The sequence below is a fragment of the Amphiura filiformis genome, chromosome 6 (assembly GCF_039555335.1).
Source record: "Amphiura filiformis chromosome 6, Afil_fr2py, whole genome shotgun sequence".
NCBI lineage: Eukaryota > Metazoa > Echinodermata > Ophiuroidea > Amphilepidida > Amphiuridae > Amphiura > Amphiura filiformis.
The window spans coordinates 32,308,609-32,331,967 of record NC_092633.1 but is presented as its reverse complement, the minus strand read 5'-3'; the positions used below and the strand labels follow the sequence as shown (position 1 = coordinate 32,331,967).

At 37.2% G+C, this 23,359-nt stretch overlaps 1 protein-coding gene across 1 annotated transcript; it reads right to left on the bottom strand.

The window, feature by feature from the left end:
* Positions 1-1,173: 1,173 nt before the first annotated feature.
* Positions 1,174-21,258, bottom strand: LOC140155285 (obg-like ATPase 1). The gene is made up of 13 exons (XM_072178055.1): positions 21,146-21,258; positions 15,649-15,783; positions 13,127-13,197; positions 12,589-12,604; positions 11,426-11,482; positions 10,289-10,416; positions 9,013-9,188; positions 7,909-7,986; positions 7,433-7,530; positions 6,312-6,452; positions 5,295-5,391; positions 2,439-2,564; positions 1,174-1,463 (listed from the first exon to the last, which is right to left on the bottom strand). The coding sequence occupies exons 2-13, from the start codon at positions 15,747-15,749 to the stop codon at positions 1,356-1,358; spliced, it is 1,197 nt and encodes a 398-aa protein (XP_072034156.1). The 5' UTR covers positions 15,750-15,783; positions 21,146-21,258; the 3' UTR covers positions 1,174-1,355.
* Positions 21,259-23,359: the final 2,101 nt, after the last annotated feature.

The window sequence follows — 23,359 nt, the reverse complement described above, 5'->3', positions numbered from 1 at the left end:
TCTAATTAGGTCGAGTACCACTGGCCACGCAACTCCCTGCCAAGTTACGTCACTGTACCCCATACGGATCTCCAGATAATCTGTTCACAAGGTATTTTGCTTATTACGCATATATTATGCAAATTAGGTACTTAATACCATAATTTACGCTCAAAATCTAATCAGGTCAAGAACCTCTGGCCCCACTACTCCTCACCAAGTTACGTCACTGTACCCCATACGGATCTCCAGATAAGCTGTTCACAAGGTTTTTTTGCTTGATACGCATCAAATACGCATAAATTATGCAACTTAGGTACTTAATTACCATAGTTTGCGTGAAAATCAAATCGGGTTGAGATCCTCTGGTCATACTACCCCTACCACGTTATGTTGACCGTACCCACCAAGTTTCGTGCCCATACGACAGTTTTAGTCATTTGACCTCAGATGACCCCTGGATGACCTCAGGTGACCTTGACGCGCACTAACTAATACAAACTTGTTCTGTCTGGGGTGAAGATGCACCCACCCACCAAGTTTGAAGAACGTATGCACCCTAGTCTCCGAGAAAATAGGTTTTTGCATTTTATGCATAAATTATGCAAATTAGGTACTTAATTACCATATTTTGCGCTGAAAATCGAATCGGGTTGAGATCCTCTGGTCATACTACCCCCTACCACGTTTCATCATCATAGGGCTTATGGATCTTACGGATCCCCAGATACAGCTCCATAAGGCGGATTTCTTCAGATTTCCAACCATATTTGTAGAATCGTTCCGCATAAATTATGCAAATTAACAACTAAATGCCGAAAAACTAATCAGGTGATCAGCAGGTGTGTATCATTCCTGTCACCAGGTTTCGTTACCATGCGCCCGACGGATCTTGAGATAGTCTGTCCACAAACTCCGCTATCAATTTGCGCTGATTTTCGCATTATAATTATGCAAATTAGCTATGTTAATTTGCATATTTTTCACCGAAAACATACGGTTACGGAGCAAACTTGGATACCCTTCCTCCCACCAAGTAGCGTCGCCATAAGTCTTACGGTTCCCCAGATACAGCTCCGGACGGACACACATACATACATACATACATACATCCACACACACATCCATCCACACACACGGACAGACAGAAATAGTGATTACTAAGTCCCATCCTGAACAAAGTTCAGGCGAGACAAAAATTGGTATACTGATGGGTAGCAAAAACAGCAAAAAGTAGGTATAGAGAAAGTCAGCATCCGAAAGTCTGTGTGGCACACCCCCGTACAAAATTTTTCGAAGACCCCCCCCCCCGGGCATCACTCCACCTTGCGAAAATACTTCATAAATTATTTCATTCATAAAAATCATTTTATAGTCTACTTCTTTTTCTCACTTAGCCCAGCTCCAGCATTGAATTTGAATAAGATGATATCACCATCATCTACTATATAGTTTCTTCCCTGTTGCCTGTACTTGCCTGCACTCTGAAATCAAGATGGAGAAAGAGAACGAAATTAATTCAATCATGCTATCAAAATAAACAATCATTCCATCAGCCACTAACTTAATCATTCAATTTCATCAATCAAGTACTTGATTTAATCAGAGACGAATATAACTAAAGATATACGAAGCCCCATTCATTCATACCTTATGCAGCCATCCAAGTCTCCCACGGATATTGTTATGCAAATCACACTAGCTCTACTCTTGCCTGCTTACTGCGCACGCTCAAATCAATTACACAGCTTTACTTCCGGGTTCAATACACTGGGGTCAGAAAGTTGTTTACAGTATTCGCCGGTCGTGTAAAAAGAACTACATGTAACTGAATGCACAAACCAAATTACAAATACTAACTATCAGAAGATTAGATATTTTTACATTTATCCATAAAGCTGCATATTGATGCACAAATTGACTCACATTTAGTTGCGGGTAGAAGCTGCTGTTGAAAACCTTGAAATATGATTAATATGTGATAACAATAGGGCTGCGCATTGCTTCATATCTCTTAGTTATATTCGTCTCGGATTTAATCACATTCATTTCATTAGGCCCAGAAATAAGGGGGATATTGTTTGGCTCACAACTTTTATGGGGTAATACTGGTGGATTTACACTTTCACACTTACCAATGAAACCTAATAAGGTATAAATGGGGCAAGTTGTGAACAAACAGTTTTAACAACTCAAATATATCACAAAATGTGAAAATTTTTGAAACAAAAAAACCTTTTCCTGGAATTTTGCAAATCAGGATAGGTGTTCTTTGGTAGGCCTACAAATAAACTATTTTCCAGTTTTCAAAATTTACTGTGGGCAGTGGATGGAGGACAAACAAAAAAATTTTTAGCCTTGGAGAAGTGTCAACTCCTCTTTTCATCCATCTTCCTGTCTCCCCCTCAAACTCACCCTACCCACTATCCCCCTCTCAATAACAGCCCAATACAACATACCTTTACAGCTGTTTCATTGCCTTCATGTTCTTTAAAATCAACATATTTCATGACCTCCGCCATAATGAATCCTTTCTCAAAGTCACCATGGATCTTGCCTGCAGCTTGAGGAGCCTTCATTCCTTTCTGTAATGTACACAATATATGAAGAGCTTATTTCCAAACCGTGTTAAGTCCACCCACCTTCAAAATTGAGATTTTGATGAAAATGGGTAATGAGTAACTAGGGCTATCCAGCAATGTGTGTGTTTTTTTCCAAAATTAGTCAAGTCCCAAAATATTGACACACAAAGTATCGATTTTTTCCCAAAACGTGTTAAGTCCAATCCAGTTTGGTAGCAAACTGTGTTAAGTCCATCCACGAACAATGCCCTTGTGGGCAGCTTGTAGGCAAGTAGCACGGCATAGGGCTTCCAATAGTCAATCGTTAAGTTCTATTGATAACATTGCCTTGCTTTGCGTCTTCGTTCTTGTTTGGTCCTGAGACTAGTATACCTGAATTTGGTCTGCATAAAAAGTTGTTGCTGTTGGTTTTTTTTTAATAGTAGGCCTAGTTTGTATGGGATTTCTTAAATATTTGATAGATACCCCCAGAAAGACATGAAAAGGGTGGGAAGGGGGAGAGGGAGAGGTTGTGATGGTAGAATTAATGTTAGAGGATGGTGGTAGAGTTAGTTTTTGATATTATTATTTTGTATGATTATCAAAATGTGCTACTAAATTCAAGGTATTATTTTAAAGTTAAAGGTATAAAAAAAAACTTAGGACTTAAAGACTTTTTTGTCTTTAAAAAGACTTAAAAACTTACGGCTGTCAATATGAGATTAGGGTGGCAGTATGAGGGAGGGGGGAATTGTGATAATGTGATAAAACAAGTGGGTATTTCGGGTCATCACTTATTGTCAGTGAAATGATGTTTATTCAATTCTGAGAAATGCAATACAACTCAGTTTTGAATTTTGAACTATTTTAAACATCAAATTTTGGTAAAAAATGGTTTCGAGGAGGGGGTTCTAGATGCAAAATGTTTTGTGGCAAAATTGTGTTTTATAGTAGAGAGAATCACATTTTGTATGTTTATAATAAATTTGTTATCTTTTAAGACTAGTTTGAGAAAAATATGGTTAGTTCTGTGTTACAGATGCTATGTTTTGTGTCAAAATGTGTTAAGTCCATGCCAGAAATTGCATTTTGTGTCAAAACGTGTTAAGTCCATGCTATTTTTAAAATAAATTAATTCATTAAAAAAAATCAAAAGTCTCTAGATTTTAACTTAACATGTATTTATGGTCCTATATATGTCACCTTCACTTCACAGTAATTTTATATAAATCGACCATTATTTCATTGCCATAAAGAAAATTCCTGATTTTCTTCAAAGTGAATCTTGTGGACTTAACACGGTTTGGAAATAAGCTCTTCATATGTAGCACATTAATTGAAACTATACATCACTTCCATTGTTTTAGGTTAAGTTGTTACAAATTTATTCTTTCGGTCCGACATCTGGGCTATTTCTAGTCTCGGGCCCAAACTGCATGTGGCTCACGGTTTGTTATGAATGACAGTAACCGGCTGTGACGGTGGCTAGCGGGTACACAAATGTACACAACACCGACAACAGCAATCATCAACAACAAATCGAATCGAGGACTTGTTTCACTCAACCGTGAGTCACATCATCAACCAGAAGTGATGTGCTACCAAGGCTCCCGCTAGCCTTCAAAAACTCTGCGTCCGATCGGACGCACAACTGTAAAACCTGGTCGGGAAATGTGCGTCCCACAAAAATTTTGTGCGTCCGTACATGTATGTTAATGTGTTGGGCAACAGGGAATACAATTTTACAAAGCCCCCGATTCCCGGTATTGCATCGCAGTTTGATGCAAATATTTGATTATTTCCTTTCAGATTCCTGATGAGATTTTAAAGATTTGTGTACAAATATTATTGTCAATAACAAATTACGTGAATGCAAACTTGCTGACAATGTACGATAGTTTAGAAAGTTGTATTTTCAAAAGCTTATCACGTTTCACTGCCGTAAGAATTTTCATTCATTGACTGGTGACCTCAACCCGGAAGTGTTGCAAAATGGGAGTGGTTAAAAGGTCAATAACTCGTTTACTGATTGGTCCATTGGTTATTAATATTAATTAAGCTTTATTAGGAGAATTAGGAGTGATCAGTCAACGTAATTTTCACAATTTTTATGATGATGAAGTTGGTAAGCTTATAATCACTAATTTTTGGGCTGAATCAACTTGCGTCCGACTGAACGCAACGGGATGATGAAATTTGTTGAACATTGCGTCCAGCAATGCAAAAATGCGTCTGGACGCAAGAATTCGCGTCCAGCGGGAGCCTTGCGTGCTACCGACTCACAGAATATCTAAACTTAAATAGTGAATGTTTCTCAGCTCTAACATTAGGTGTTATTTACATTTGCAAGTATACACTATTTACAGTTTCAGGCAATGAATCTTAAAACATTTGCGATCATTTCAGTGGATCCAATGTTATATTAGAAATGAGTCATGCTAAACTAACGGGCTCCAATTATTTTGATGTATTCAGGGATATAAATGGGCAACATATCCATTTCCTGAAAATCCATCTGGTCCTTGGACAGGTGGACATGGGCTTGCGCGCAGAATGGAACATTTAGGGGGTTTGTCAGGGGAATACGCTGCAGGTATCACCCCCTCCTAAAAAGTTTTTTCGGCTCTTTTTATTTTTTATTTTTTTTACATTTCCGAATTTTTATTTATGGCCAAATTTCCAGAAGATTTACATCCCTGTGTATTGACTTTTTGTAAACAAAATAGGCCCTAATAATGAGGGGGACATACATACCTGTATTGTCCATGCTTTGACTTCATCCTTGCCCACTGTAAAGAAGTACTGAAGCTGAAGCCCTTTGTAACCAGTCACTATGATTTTCTCCAAGGCACTGGGGAAAATAATATAAAGAAAATTAGTTGAGTATTCATACAAATAATATCAAGGCAGTTTTCAAACCATTTTTATGTATCACCTGCTCTCGCTAAATTACTTGGAATAATAATCAACAATTTAAGCATTATTGACTCATAATATACAGGTGCATGGAAATGACTATTGTGTTTTTGGTGTTTCCTATATCTCTGAGACCTACACAATTTGTGTGATTCTACCATGGCACACCTTGACCATTTTGAAATGACCCCCAAATGACCACATAGGGTTATGGGTTATAAAGTGGTCCAAAATTTAAATTGCTCAATTTCACTTTAACATCAAATATCAAATTACTCGCCTACACCCAAGAATTCCAAAATTGAAAAAAAAACACCCTTTGTCCTTGGGAGGATCTCTGGTTGTTGTTTTAACACATATAACCCACCTTATAATTTATTACCAGCAAGAATTTGCCCAATCAGAGCCATTTCATAAATTTCATATATATTGTGTTGATGATCCCTGGGTGACCTTTGATCCTCCACCTGTCCCTTCAAATGGGAAGTATTTTTGACCAACCTTGTAATAATCTATTCCTTCCAAGTTTTTTAGTATTTGTGCATACCGTATTTCGTCAAATAGTCGCCCCCCTCAAATAAACGCCCCCCACCACTTTTTTCAACCAAGATGTTTCAAAAATGCCGATATTTTCATGCTATCTTGTGTAGTAAGTCACTCACCCCAATGATCATTGCTACTAAGTTTGATTTCACTAGTAGTGATACTTTTGGTATGGCATATTTTTTACCAAAATTAGCACAACATGCATACACACCCCTAAATACACAATTACACATAGAGATAGAAATGGTGACTATAGAGTCTCTTTCTTATCTGGTGAGACAAAAATATATAATTTGTTGCAAACTGTACCTGGAAGATTTGGTTTCTTCAAAGAATTTTTTCTTCTCTTCATCATCCATATCAAATACTTTGAGTTCATATGCAGCGCTGAATGGTATAAGAGTAGCACCGGGGTCGTTTGTGTCAACCCATTCCTTGATCTTCACCAACCTACACGAGAATAAACAATAACACTATGTTATGATGATCACATCTGTTACTTCTTCTTATAACAACTTGGTACAGGCACATTCAACCAATATCTACTATCAAATTTGGTCAAATCGTAATCCCAACATTATGTGTAGATGTCTCTGTTCAATGGCAGGTCACATAGAACTGTGGATTAGACCAACACTTTACAATACCTTGAAAAAGGCATACCATACTTCAAGTAATAACTAATTATGAAGTGCATTCATAAAGAAGTTGATAAGAATTAAGATTGACACATGGTAAAGCTGCTACAGCTACCACACCTTTTTATGTGAAATTTGTTCACAGCAATACCCTCCATTTTCTTGAATTTCAACTTTTTCATGATTGTAATACCCACTAATGTATATAAAGCCATGTGTGATTTGCTCCAATGACACGCCCTCTTGAATTTCTACTTTTTGCATGATTGTTATGCCCAAAGGTGTACTACAATACAGGCCTAAGCTTGAATTGCTTTAATTACAGTAAAAGTTTTAGAGTTTTTATAATTAACAGGGGAGTCCGGTTTTTATTCACAATGTTCACCAATCGCAATATTAGTGATGGCTGAAATATCTTGTGCACGCGTAAATGACGTACATACTGGACGATATAGGCGCTGGAATGAAATAACAATTTTCTGTTTCACCTCAATTGTTCAGCCCATCATTAAAAGAGGACATAACTGACAGTTTAAACTAACAATATTTGGGGACAACAGAAAAATCTATTTTAATGCAAATTCCACATTATTGCTTAGAAAGATTTGTGAAATAAACAGGGTTCCTGCACCTTGTTAGGTAAAATTACAATTTTCAAGGACTTTCAAGGAGCTTGTGCAAATTTCCAGGACTTTCAAGGCCTTGAAAAGGTATTTTCAAATTCAAGGACTTTCAAGGACCGCAAGAACCCTGAATAAACTCATTACAGATACAATGACATAAAGTACGTACCATTTGTTCTTTTTCCTAATGTAATCTCTTTCTGATAGATTCACTAGATAGATCATTGGTTTGGCTGTTATCAACAGGTGCTTATTTAAGATCTCTAGCTGTGTTATCAAATGGGAAGAAAAATAATATTAAAAACTACTTTCAGCTTGAATAGAGAAAATACATAACAGATTGGGGGAAATGCATTATAGCGTAAATCCTGGGATAAATATTTCCCAATATTCGATGAGGGTAGAGGGTTCATGCAAACATTGCCCAATGTTATGCAAATGCATGTTTCTGACTAACTTTAAGCACATACTTGACCATTTTAACATGGAAAATATCAAATATGTAATACTGCCCGACCTCCTCAATCAAACATTAAGAGTAACATTCGTCTTTGTTCTTGGGATAGTGTGCACGATGCAATTTTAAACTTGGCCCAAAAGCAAACTATTTCTACAACAAAGATTGTAAGACATGGATTTTCTCACCTCGTTATTGTTCCATTCATGGTGGCGTATAGGCTTCTTCTCTTCTTGGACAAACTTAAGTACTTTTGTAATTGTGTCCTGAAATATTAAAAACAACATAAATTAATGTAATGATGACATTACGCTGGTATTAACCCCATGAGAACTATCTGCCAATTGGCCAAAATGAATATTTTTGTCTTTTTTTGAACCAATCAAGGAGGGTATTGTCACCCTGCTTCAATAATTGCCCAAGTCATTTTTACAAAATATGGTTCAAGCATGCATCAGTTACGTAATCACCCTAATTATTATTTTTAATTATTCCCTTTAATTGATCTCATTATCATTTGTTCTTGTGCAAAGATTGGTGAATAAATATGTTTAAATGCATGCTTGAACCATATTTTGTACTTTGTTCTCAAAATTACAAAACATGACTTTGGCAATTGTTGTAGCAGGCTGACGATATTTTCCTTCAGCACTTTGTGCACTTTCTTTCTCTTTTAAAAGGAGTTCAGTCATTTTCAAAACCCTTCAGAACTACATGTATTTGCTGAGCACCAAGCCTGGAGTGCATTTAAAAATAATAAATAAGCAGACCTGCCAACCTACCGAAGTCAGAAGGAGGGACATTGAGACCAAAACCTTGTATGTACACAAACCAGGTACTGTCAAATTCAAAGACTTGAGGTGTGCAATACTTTCAGAATTCAGAGAAGGTTTTGCAGGTCTGAATTTATCACAATAGACTAAAGAGAATGCTATAGCAAATTTTAAAGTGACATTTTCATCATTTTCTGCTGTTCTTTCATTTAAATTTGGCATCACTGAAATCTTCAGAAAACAGGACTGTCCCTCATTTTCACTTTGGTAAACCCCAAATGAGGGACAGTGCCTCAAAATGAGGGACAGTTGGCAGGTCTGAATAAGGTGCTTCAAATAGCTGTTGATTGATCATGGCAACAAAAATAGCTGTCCTTTTTACAGCACACATACATTCGAATTTCCAATCTATCTATGTTCTGCCATGTTTGCTTGTACACCCAAGCAATGGGTAAAGTAGTCACATGATTGACGGCCGTGAAAAATTGCCTGTAGGTCTGAAAACAACACATCACTTACATATTCTGGCTTCATTTTCTTGTCTCCACCTCTGGTGACTTTCTTGTCTAAGTCATCTACCCTGGCTAGCAGATACTCCAAATCTTTGAGCCTCAACTCCTCAAAGATAATACCCATGTCACGTACTGGATTAACATCTCCCTCCACGTGAGTCACATCATCATCTTCAAATGCCCCTGAAAATTGGCAAAATGCAAGCAAGTGTTAGGTCACAACTACTGTAGCATACAAGTACCTATAATCTGAGACTGAATTAAAAACACTATACTATGATCAGCTCGTAATAGGCGGAATAATTCGGTTTTTGTTACTGCGTGAGTCAATAAAGTCCTAACTTATGCTCACGTAAATTCATAAAAGCGTGCATCATTCACGCAATACGCAAAGCGCAGTTCGCGTAGGTGCTGCGCCCAGCTGTGTGTACATCATTCTATATCAATCCACGATGTTATGAGTCCCACCTATTACGAGCTGATCAGAGTGTAGTTTGTGTCTGACGTCATCTGTCAATCAAACTCGGAAACTTGTTTACGATTTGTTGTGATGATTGAAATTTCTGAATGCAGCGGTAAAACAGTGTGCCTTACTAATATGGTTAATTGTGCACCTTCAAACATACAAACTGTCTAAGTCTTGGTAATAGGTAACTTCCTTTTCTGAAGGCACCATTTCAACAATGCCTAGAAAAAGTTGCGTTTTGCAACATTTTTCACTATTTTCTGCGATTCCTTTCTCTGATGAAGGCACCAGATGAATCAACATTCCCTTTACACGCTACTAACCAATCATGGGCTGTGAGGAGTTGATCGTCACACACAAACTAGTTTTTTTTATCTGGCTCTGATAATACCTACCAACAAGCAGAAGGCAGAAACACGGGGGATTGGGACACTGTATGTATGTCCAGGTGTACTATCACAGTATGGGTGCATGGAACAGGAACAGTTTGAGCATTTGCATGATCCAAGGCTCAAGTATAATTGAAGGAAAGGAAGGGAAGGAAATTAACATCATACATTGCTCTTATGGCTTAATTTAATATCACTGAGATTTATTTGGAACACAAGTTTTTACAACACAGTGAACCATCTGTGTACATGCGAAAACAAAGAAAAGCATTCCCCGTTATTGTGTCCATGATAAAAAGTCACAAACAAATTAAGTTAAATTAAAAAGGTGTGTTTTGAGACTTTTCTTGAATGCACTTTGGCTAGAATAATGCCCTTTCCCATAATTACCCCTTTCCAATGTGTTACTTGTGAATCAGAATATTTACTTGATAAATGGAACATGGCATCACACGCCCTGATGTGTGAAAGAAAAGCATTGCCGAGTCCCTGTCCTTCATGGGCTCCCTGGACAAGTCCAGCTATGTCAGTCACATGCAGAAAGGCTGGTACCTTGCTGTACATGTAAATCAAATACAAATACACACATGAAACAGGTATATAGATGAAGTAAATGTGTATATTATGTTACAGTTACCATATGTGAAACAATCTGATCAACTGATTCAATACTTGTGAAAGTTGAGTTATTATTGTAATAATGCATATGAAATAAGTTTATTTTTGTAACATGATGAAAATCTGGTAACTACTAATTAGTGCCCTGATGTTCATGTGGAACTGAACACTGGTATTAACCGTATTATATTCTACATCTATCAGGACATTCCTCGTATTCAGAATGCAATTCGATATGTCTGATGTGCTCTCAGGTCCCACAAAAATACTGTGCAAACGTTGCTATCCGATTCCTTAATAGACTATGACATGAATACAAATTATAACTTTACATATTGAAGCCACAAAATGTTTTTTTTTTTAAATTTTTTTAGGTCAACCATGAATGATCCCGCATTTAGCTCTAGCTCCAGGGACACTCCAAATCTGATTTTTTTACAAATTTGAGTATAATCCCACACCCCAATTTTGGAAATTTTTCATCTAAAAAAGAGGTGGGACTATACTTGGACGAATACAGTCATATGGAACTGCATTTAGCATGACGGGATATACCTTTAAGGGGGTACTACACCCCTGCCCAATTTTGTGCCTATTTTTGTATTTTTCTCAAAAATTATAGCGCATTGGGGACAAGTAAGATATGTATATTATAGGGGCAAGGACTACAACTACTGCACTGGAAATTTTATTTCAGCACAGACAAAAGTTGTGGAGTTACAGTCAAAAATGAGGGAAACCCAATATTTGATCAATAAATCAATAACTACTTGCCTTGAGTTGCTGAATTTTCAGTGCAGTAGTTGTAGTCCTTGCCCCTATAACATACATATCTTACTTGTCACTAATGCGCTATAATTTTTGAGAAAATGCAAAAATAGGCACAAATTGGCCAGGTGTAGTACCCTTGCTGATGTGATTAATACAGCCATTCAGGTTATACATACCTTGCTGGTTTGTACTCCTCACATAAATATTCAAATCTCTCATCCGGAACTGGGACTCTACGTATATAGGAAAGGAAGCAGAATATTTATATGAAATATCTATTTACAAATAATGTGAGAAGATCAAGCAAAGCAAAATATTGACTACACCAAGAAATTTTGTTATAATGAAGCAAAAGAGATGAACTTGACAACTCAGACTGAGGAAAGACTATTTTGTGACCATAAATTTGGTACATGTAGTTGGTAAACAAGAAAGATAATAATCATTTATAACCTTTTGTTGTTGTCAACATTGAAATGGCTATTATACAGGCACATAACTGACAATAAATTCAACAACTACACCAAACAGCAACAAAAATAATTAGTCTGGAATGAATGCTCTTATACGTGTTGGTAATAGACATGTAAAAGTTTAAAACCTGTAAGTCTTCAACGGTCACTTTTCTGTTCCATATATTTTGGAGTAAGCCTTCTCTGCCATCGGCGGGTGGTAGCTGGACCCTGGGTGAGAGACGGAACATACTGCCAGAAAGGCGAGTAACACCTCAGCCAGAGTCTTAGCCAGAAATCAGAAACCACCTGTCCAAGCAGATACCAAAATTTGACCTTCAAATATAAAACAACTTGTCTGTCTATACCCATGGAAGGGTCACTGGGGTCAAATATATGTCCTGATTTGGCCTTTACATGTCACTCTGAATTATTTTCAAGTTCATATAACCTTAAAATCATCTGTTTTAGAGTAATCACATCTGTAAAATCCATTAAATCCACCCGTCTAAAATTAGATTAGCCCGTCTTAAGACGGGTGGACGCATGGCTGGCTAAGACCTTGACCTCAGCTATTGCATAACACAACAGATATACAGGACACAGAACAAAGTTGTTCAGTGCAAAGTGAGTGAGGCTTTTTTCATGAAGAAGGAAACCAAGCCCAACCTAAACTAGGACATATCACAATGCCCAGATTGGGTAGAGGATCAACCAGTCAACATTCAGCTACCACCCACTGATGACGGAGAAGGGTTTCTCCAAAATATACAATGTAGGGAATAATAAAAGTGAGTTTAAACTTTCACATATATAACAAAACAAAATTAAATTAATAAAAGATATCAAGAACAACACCAACAAAATCAATAATAATAAAAAAATACTTATTTTCATTAGGATCTGTCATCAGCAGCAGCAGAATGTACACAGCAGAGATATGAAAAGGAAAAAGAAAAAGAGAAACAAAACATATATTAGCAATGGAAAAGTGATGTTAAAGTTCAATGCCTGCAATTTGTTTTAAATTGGAACTTTAGCTTAAATTTGATTGAAACTGACATATGTGATCGATTTGATTAAAACTGAAGTTCTCCGTAACTTTTTCTTGGTTGTTTTTAATGACAGCCATATCTTTATGATAAGATATGTCTGATTGCATCACATGCAATTTATAAATAAGTTGTGCAATACATCGGCAATCTGATTCATGTGTAGGCTATGTATTTATTTCAAATGAATTACGATGACCCAGTCTGTCCAGTCATCATTGAAATGATGGATTTTGAATTATGAACACGCTCTTGAACTTTTAAATAATTAAATTGATTGCAACTACATTTGTGTAAGTTTGAGTCTGGCCAAAGTGCCAGTCCTTAAGACAAGTGTAAAGTCAAAAACAAGAGAAGTAAGTTGATAGTTTACCAATTGTGCAGAATGGAAAGTTTTCAGCTGATGCTTGACTTTTGGTTAACACATTGAAGAAAGTTGATTTCCTGGATAACAAAATAACAAAGTAATAAAAACAAATCTTGTTATTATCTCTAATTTACCTGGGGGTCTATAGCAAATATTTCATAGGTCAACTTAAACATCTTAGCTAACAACAGCAGTCAAAATAGCCACTTAAGATTTGTGTAATTTCATGGCAATGTGGACATACAGTTTATTCCGATACCCCTTGAAATGACTTTGACCATTTCAGGGGTGCTCATAATTCAAGACAGTTGTTGATATCGATAATATGTTATTTTCCCTTAAGGGGGTACTACACCCATTGATTTTTTTTTTGCATTTTTTGCATTTTGTGAAGAAATTACAAAAAAAATTGGACAAAGTGGTATGCAAAATGAAGGGCAAATCTTCTCGTTTTATTGGTGGCATCGGTATCAACGTAGCTTACATGCTTTTAAAAGTAGAAGCCAAAAGGTGGTACATCACTGATGATTTAAATTCACTATATTTTGGAAAGCTTACTATCAACGGATTTCGTTAAAATTTTGGATATGTGTTGCTAACACATTAGGGAAATAAAGTTGATATGTAAAATGGGAATAAGTGGTTCCTGATTTCTTTTATGACTTCATGAACTTGGTGCTCCACAACTATCAAAAAGGAACTGGTTAAAATGCTTCTATTTTCAATGTTGAGCTATATTTTGTATTTTTAACTTGCGACATTATTTCACTGAAACTTAATTAAGCCACAGGTAACAGGTTACCACAACCATACTACAGCAATGTTGAAAAAAATGGTATTTCTTGTCACCTATACCACCATATTGGGTAGTTTTCCGTAAGCTTAGCTTTTGTGATTTTAGTAACTATTTTATATTTATTTGTGAAATCCATCTCAACTAGGCATTCTTAATTGTACTCACCATTTACATCCCAAGGTATATTAGTATATCCACCTTGCACTTCTCGATATATATCCAGTTAAAGACAGAATATCAAAATTATTCCTCATTATGATATCACAAACTCTCACATGTGTATTCAAAATTGATGCTTAAATTTGACCTGAACCAATTGACCTATAACCTGACATACGGTGACCTAATAGCCTTTTCTTCTCCTAACAACACATTATAATATTATTGACTAATGACTATACATCCATTGTGTAAGTGTTTATATATTTTGCATGCACCACTAGATTTTCTATAGAGAGTATAACAAAGGATTTAATGTATTCTATTCATGTACCCTACTTGAACATGCTGAATAGAATAAATCATGGTTTGTTATGAAACACGCATCTGAGTAACTAGGATACAGTAAACAAAATATATATAGGGCTAAAATGACTTACTACAATTGTTTAAAAGCACTTTTTTTCTTCTTTTTTTCATATTTTTTTTTTATTTCACATGATCCGTGCATATATCGCCTAGCTATAAATGAAAAAATATTTATTTAGACCAATCAAACCAATATATGGGTGTAGTACGCCCTTAAGGAGCAACACTATTGATCCATTTCAGGTGGGGGAGGAATTCATGTATGAATATACATTGTTATTCACATCTTTGGCCCTGTTATGTCAAATGCAACACACCTGCATAGGCCTGGAAAAAGTATGTAATCCAGGAAACTCATTTCAGGAAGTTTCAGGGGTTTGGAGAGAAATTGTGCTTTTCCATAAAATTTGGCTGTCTTAGAGTGAAATTGTTGCAGTCAGGTTGGGTGTTGAGACTGTTGACATGTGTCAGCACCACGATTTGAAAAAAAAATGGTAAAAAGTTTAATTTATCACCTTAAGGGATCTGAAATGAGCGTTTTGACAGTATTTTTTGTGAGACATGAGAGCACATTAGACATATCGAATTGCATTCTGAATACAAATTTTCATTTTTTGAAATTCACGTTATAATACAAATTTTATGACAAATTATTAAAATTTGATATTTTTCACATTTTATAACAGTCCTCGAAGTAAATTTGATAAATCTAATGATGTATTCTTAAAGTGTATGTAGCTGGGAGGAAAAATCGACGATCAATTGAAAATTTTGACCTTTCATATTGAAGATATGGATTTTGTTCCCCAAAAGACCTAATTTTTTTGTGTGTTTTGGGAAAAAAATTCATATCTTCAATACGAAAGGTCAAAATTTTCAAGTGATCGTCGGCTTTTTATCCCACCTACATACACTTTAAGAATAAATCATCAGATTTATAAAGTTTACTTCGAGTACCGTACTGTTAAATATCAAATATATCAATTTTTAATCATTTACCATAAAATGTGTATTACATTGCGAATTTCAAAAAATCAAAATTATTTGATATCATCAGGACATTCTTCGTATTCAGAATGCAATTCGATATGCCTGATGTGCTCTATTGTCCCACAATAAATACTGTCCAAACGTTCATACCCCACCCCTTAATTGTGCTGTTTGATTACATGTACAAAGCCAGAAAAAAAAAATGCTTACTCACCCAACATTTGGCAATCCCACAATTCCACACTTAAGTGAGGTGCCAACTCGACCCATAAGGCCTGGCTTCTTCTCTTCTACTACCTTCTTTTTGGGAGGCATGATGGTTTTTAATAGCTCAGTTGCACAATGCTAGCTACAACAAGAACAGAAAAGCAAAACTATCATTCATTGTATTTACTATACAAATTACAATTACTTCATTTTCAATGCATTATTGGTGTTAACGATTTCAAGTGGGACTCCCTAGCTACCAGACGTCTACTCAACAAGAGTACAATGTTCTAGATACATCATGGCCTCATGGGCTGGTTAATATTCTTTTCCTTCAATGGTACTACATGTACCAACTGTTTGTAAGGGTAGAGCATCCAAAATCTTGAGCTACCAAGCCATACAACCGAGGGTCAACACCTACCGTTATTCCTTCTTTCTTCATACTATTTTGGAACAGATTGCCATCCCCAGTCATATTCTGTCAGTTAGCCATTTCCAGGCCCTGGCATTGAGCCGCATTTCCACTTCTCTGGGATATGCATATGGCAACTACACCATCCTAGTGGAAATTTACATGATTTGGGGGGTTTGGCCTCAAAAGTGGGGGGGGGGGGGGGCAAGAAAAATATTGGGGGGTTTTAGGCCATTTTGGCTGACTAGCAAATGTGTTAACTGACGTTTCCCTCTCATACCTACTGACTAGCAAATGTGTTGCCTGGCACATAGCCCGAGGTACTCACACCTCCGTCACTACGATTTCCACTGGCCTTCTCTGTACGAAGGTCTGAGACTCCTGAGCATATCTGGTCCAGGGCAGTGCCGTACTATTACGCTGACTTTCGTATTCGGCGAGGAGGACGATTTCGACCTCCTGGTTTGTTTACAAACAGAGAGGTAGACAAAAAACTGTTCCACTTGTCCAAACACTCAAGTATCAGAAGGATGGTCCACAATAGCGTGATTCACGTAACCTGAATAGGGATTAAAAAGCTGTCACGTAGAACCATGTGCTTCTATTGTCCAATTTGCCATCAAGATTTCATATGGAAACAGTTCAGACCCAGTACACGATCATGTCAGAAATTAATATTTTGTTCTGGGTCTGATTATTCGGACTAGGTCCAGGGTACACATAAAATACCACTTCCTACCATTCCTCACGTGAAGATGAGACTTAAACGCAAAACATATTTGGTGCATGTTCATATCTTGAGCACATTTGAGGATGTAAAAGACCAGACTTGTGTAGGTATGCCAGGCAAACCTTAGTTAACACATTTGCTAATCAAACAAATTCGCCTAGAACTCAATACATATTTTACATAGAAATTTAAAAGAACAGGCTGGTCAAGGAAACCTACATAAATATGTTTTCTATACTTCACTTGACCCAAATATATGATTTTTTATGGTGACAAGACAATCGCACATGGAATTTTAGAGGGATTTTGATACTCAGTTCCATTAAAAAAAGCTGCAATCATAATGAGACTAAGATCTAGAAACACCCCCAAAATGCCGTTTTGGGGAATTTTGCTAGCTGAATCTTTGTGATGAAAGTCAATCTTTGACAAGATGTAACTTTGCTACGGAAAGTGCTATGAAAAAAAGGTTTTCAGTTTTGGCTTTGTTTACTCAAGGGCTTTAATTTGATGTATAAAATGATGCAGTTTGATGGCAAATTTGAATTCACCGACACCTAGCATACCTAACTTGTGAGTGTGACTGTTTAATATCGTTGCTGTGTTTTCTTCCTATAAATAGATGCCGTCAGTGTGACGTCATCACCGCGACGTGAGTTCACGGTGCCCCGTTTTTACGTACGTATGGCACTCATGGCCCTAGTGAGGAAGGAACAGGGCCATCATGATGATGTTTCGCTTTCGGGCTAATAGTTACCTACATGACAGAATGTAGGTATCCGAGGCAAACCTTAGTTAACACATTTGCTAGTCAGCCAAATTCGCCGAAAATGTCAATGCATATTTACATAGAAATTTAAAACAACTGGCCGAAGAAGGAAACCTACATAAATATGTTTTCTATAAGTACTTCACTTGACCCAAATATATGATTTTTTATGGTGATAAGACAATCGCTCATGGAATTTTAGAGGGATTTTGATAGCAGTTCCATTAAAAAAAGCTGCTATCATAATATGAGACCAAGAATAAGATCTAGAAACACCCCGAAATGCCGTTTTGGGGAATTTTGCTAGCTGAATCTTTTTGATGAAAGTCAATCTTTGACAAGATGTAACTTTGCTACGGAAAGTGCTATGAAAAAAAAAGGTTTTCAGTTTTGGCTTTGTTTACTCAAGGGCTTTAATTTGATATATAAAATGATGCAGTTTCAATGGTTTGATGGCAAATTTGAATTCACCTAGCATACCTACAGAATGTACACTCGATATTTCACATTCCATGATTCGACCTTGCTTTCCAAATAACACTGATTGAAAAGTCCATACGTAATCCTGGCCATTGATAACAGACGATGGATTGAGCAATTTTGAACAATATAATGATCTCGGGCAAGATCTGGACACCCTCGCAGACTGGGCAGATACCTGGGGGATGAAATTTAATCCCAGTAAATGTAACATCATGAGAATCTCCAGAAAGAGAAACCCAGGGAAGACGAACTACACCATGCAAGGTGTCAACTTGGAAGAGAAATCTGAAATCACATATCTTGGCATCATCATCCAGAATAATTTGAGCTGGAACCGCCAGACTGAACATGCAGCCTTCAAAGCTACACGCATTCTCAATTTCATTATGCGTAACTTCTACCCAGCATCAAAAACAGTCAAAGAGAAATTATACTCAACACTGGTGAGACCTCACCTTGAGTATGGGAGTGTTGCATGGAACCCATATACTTCTAAGAACACTTCGTCTCTGGAAAGAGTCCAGCGACGAGCTGCCCGCTTTGTTTGCGGAGACTTCAAGAGGAAGAGTAGTGTCTCCAAAATGTTATTTGACCTGGGATGGACGTCCCTTGAAGACAGGAGGGAATCAAACTATGCCTGCCACTTCCACATACTTGTGCATAATACGGAAGGTCGATTTGTGCCCATAAATGTTTAGGCCTATGTTAAACTGTATGTTAAATACAAATTGTACAGCTATCATTTCTACCCTATGACGAACCGACATACCTGTAAATCAAATAGCCCACAAAAAACTGGTCATCGCTGGTATTTTTCATGAAGAAAAACGACACTTTTTTACGCCGGAACATGTCCAAAACACGTCAGCTGACGTACAACCCTCGCCACGCATGTACATAAACAAGCCGTGTTCATTGTTTAATTGTCACCTGCAGCTGTTCGCAAGAAAACTTTCTGCATAAAATTACCTGGGGTCGTTATCAGGCCTGAGACACACTGGCGCTAGTTTGAGGACAGTCACTATGAGTTACTAATGTCGGCACATGCAGAAAATGCGTGATGGGTCGCCATTTTGTGACTCGTGCAAGCTAACACAAACAAATTATTGGACTTAATAATCTTTTCAAGTTTTAATAAAACGTGCATCTATCATGATAATATTACATTTTATTATTTTATCATTTGAATAACATAAGCTATGTCAATTTTGTGTCCATGTTAATTTTTATATGGATTTACCTGTGTTGATTTTAAACTGTTGTGAACGTGGAGCTACGCAAATTGGCAGGCGATTACCCACCATGCAATGCGAATACACGGAAGCGAGCCAGTTTAGGATGCATCGCAGTTCCTGTTGTGTAAACCAGGCGTAAACCGCCCATCCAACCTGATCGTGTGCACAGGATTTGTGCTGGAGGCTAGTTAATGCGCACAACCAATGCGCAGAAGAAGACCTTGATACTAGGCGGAGCTTCGTTTCACAAGAATGATTGACAGCTGTGAGTAAGTGAAATTCTGTTCTGTGATTGGTACAAAAATATGGTTCTCGTATAAATGAATATATTATCCATGGCTTCAAAATTAGGAACCGTTTCTTCCACAGAGCCCTATATAGGGCTCTATGGTCTCTACTCATACACGACCGTAGAAGATCTGGCCAGCTGACGGCGCTTGCCAATCAGGCTAGCTATTTGTGCGGCGTGGCCTCTCATCCTTTTTATTATCTCTGGTCTTGTCACGCTGGTAGATTCGCCCACCTGTGATTACTGACCTGGATCTGACAGAAGATTGTGGAATTTACGATTTTCAGCAGCAGGATTTTATGAAACTGCCAATATTTGCAAGTATTCTGAAGGATCGGTAATAATTAAAATATTTTTCATGGTGTCGGTAGTGCAAGTTGAAGTTAGTGAATTTGTGGTTTTGTATGTTATGTGCAAGAGTGTTTTCAGGAAGCGTAAATAGGCAGGCCGTTATGCTAAGCTCTCCATCTTATATGTAAGTTCGGCGACGAACTGGACACATCACACGGTAGTGTGATGTGTCCAGCCTAGTCACGATTATGCACTTTCCAGTTCCCCACGCGTTTGAACGGGAATTGGATTGCGTACTTTTTCGATGTCTAGTGAGCAAATTTTTTCAATATTTTGAGAAAATGATGTCAAATTTTCTATTCTATATTGTTTGGTAATAATGTCTTTTGCCAATAGTATGTTTAAAGTTGTAATTTTGTGTTTTTGATCGCAAAAATCGGATATTTTCGTTCCCGATTCAATTCTGAACCCTTCGCAAGGGTGCCGATTTCGACAGAACTTTGACGATAATTTTGCCTTTTGGACACTAAAATGCATTCGATCCTTAATTTTGTTTCAACCGAGTCTTAAATTAGCAAGCACAATAAGGTTGGTACCACTTTTATATACATTGATGAAATTTTAAAGATTTTTTTTCAAGTTTCTAACCGGCGCAAATCGTTAAGTGTGTATTTCCCATAGACATCCAAAATGGCATAAGCCAGTCCTTAATATACATAGGTACGGCGTATATAGGACTGGCAAGCGAGTCTAGTCCAGCCTGGATATAGAATCAAACCAACTCACTTATTTCTATAAAATCATCAACAACATTGTTCATATTAAACCGGATGTCATCCAACCCAGGGGTAACAACACACAGTTCAAACCGGATGTCATCCAACCCAGGGGTAACAACACACAGTTCAATGAAATAACAGCAAAAACCAACATTTACATTCACTCAGTCATTTTTGCCAAGAACAGTGAGAAAGTGGAACAAATTATCGCAGGAAGTTATTAGCGCCCCCAACCACAACCAATTTAGAAGCAAGATTTAGCGCCACTCATCCAGGGCCTCTTCGTCAGACTTCCTTGCGGAGTACTAGAGAGGACAACCACCAAGTACCAAGTACCAAGTACTGCCAGCTGCCTCGCCTACGGAAGCGTGAATGGGTTCAAAATTCGGCAGCCTTGCAGCGTGACATTACGACGTGGATGAAGATTCGAATGGTGTTTACATCAAGTTTTAGTTTTCAGCATATACAGCAATGCGATAGACAGTTTCTTAGGTTTGTATATTCTAGTCTTACCTTGACAAAATGTGCAAATTATGTATTGAATATGACATAAGTTGCAAACTGTGGTGAAATTCTGTTCACGATGACACGATCTGTCCAAAATAGTGATGGGCGATACCAGATCGTAACAATTTCAATTTTAGTCTTGGGCGTAAAGTGGGGTACTCAAATTTGGTTTGGGCAGGAAAATTGAGACACTTTCCCAGTTTGGGAAGGGGAAAGCAGCAGGGTGCCGCTGAGAATACGAAAGTAGACCCCTCACTATATCAATTTTTCAAGAAATTTGGTATACCAATAGTAAAAAATTTCGTTTAAATTTAACACGAATGGTCAGAGTTTTTTAAAACATTTTTGGCATGCTATGTACAGTGATTAGCCCGGGGATTAGCCTAGGGACCGTTCAGGCGTTCACAAACACTTGTTAGGGGGCCTGATGCAAAAAGGGGGGCTTAAAATTGTTGACCCTCCTAAGGGGGGGGGCTCTGAAAAAAATGACCACACATTTTCCTGGAAAAATTGAGTTTATATGCTTTTCTATGGGGTTGACCCATAATTTTCATGTCAAAAAGGGGGGCCCTGAAATTGTTGAGGTCTGTATAGGGGGGAGGGGCGATTTTTTCCATCTACATGTACTTTGATTCTTGCAGTGTTAATAATTTGTAGATGTTATCACAATTTTCACATATCTATTGCAAAAACAAGTTTAACTCCATTCGAAGAGAATAATATTAGGGTAGCTGCAGGTAATATGGGACAGTATGGGACACCTGTTTTCATTTTAACAAAAAGTAGCTTAGAGAAGGTAAACACTTTAAGTTGATTTGTTAAGTGTTTAGAGACATCAATTGTGCTTCTAGAAATGCAGTTTTGGAGTCTGTGTATCAAACTCTTGGAAATCAATGCCAAAAAGAGTGAAATTGCCCAAAAAATTATGTCGTTTTTTTGGCCTGATATAAAATCAATGACGTCACATTTTATGATTGTGTATCCAAAAACTCTGGTACTGAGGGGGCATTTGTCATTTTATGATCTTTAGGTGATGGGTTAAGCTTATCAGCAGGTAAAATTCCACTGACAAGTGGCACTTTCCTTTATAAATGATTATTTTCTCTGATTTTCAACTGAATGGGTGCAGGTAATATGGGACACATAGGAAATTGTGTGCATTGTCAATGCGAAAAGCAAAACTATTTAGAAAATTGAATTTTCTTGTAGAAATTTGCATTTAACATTCAAAATCATGTAACAAAAATGTTTTTAGAACAAAAGAGTGATTTTCTGAACTTTTTGATTTTCACCATAGAGATAACACAGTGTCCCATATTACCTGCACATGCAGGTAATGGGGACACTTGACGATGACGTCATTTTGACGTCATAGCGTCCAAACAAACATAAAAACAAGGTAACATTGCCTGTTTTATTAATCTTAAAGGACAGGTTGTTCATCATAACAATCTCTTGTGGGCATATCTTCTTTAGTTTTTATGCAAATAAGCTAAACGTCCTTAATGGTCCCATATTCCCTGCAGGTACCCTATTATTGATTCAAGAGTTTTTTCTGATAACAAAAACTGTATAGTTCTGTGCATTGAGAGTGTTGACAGTCCATTCTCTCAAAGCTGGCCATTTTCATATTTTTACATCACTGTAGTTTCTAGGTCAAATCTGTCTTGTTCTATAAGTAACTTACTGCTTACAGTTTGTTTTTGCGGAATATCAATTTTAAACAACTTATTTTCTCAAAAAAGGAGTCATTTTTTCATTGTCCTCGTAATATTAGCTAGCCAATGATGTTGTCCGAGCAATATGTACGAGGGGTATCCAAAAGTTTTTGACATCACACAGAAGGAAAAGAGCTATATTGATGAAATTTTGTCAGTGTAATCACTGGTCCTTATGTACATTATGGTCTAAAAATGGTCTCCTAAGTATGTTTACTTTCTTTACAGGTGGGGCTAGATGGGCAGTAGGCGCATAACCTGTAAGATGGTGAAAATTGAGGCACGCAGATTGATTAAGTTCCTGCATTTGGAGGGTTAGGCCTACAATGCTCAGAAAATCTATGATGAAATGAAACTGCGGTGATGATTGCCCATCATATGGCACTGTTGCTTTTTGAAAGAGGAATTTCCAAACTGGCCGCATGTCCCTTACAGATGAGCCAAGAAGTGGACGTCAATCATTTACGGATGATGCGGCCACAGTGAAGAAACTCAAAAAAGT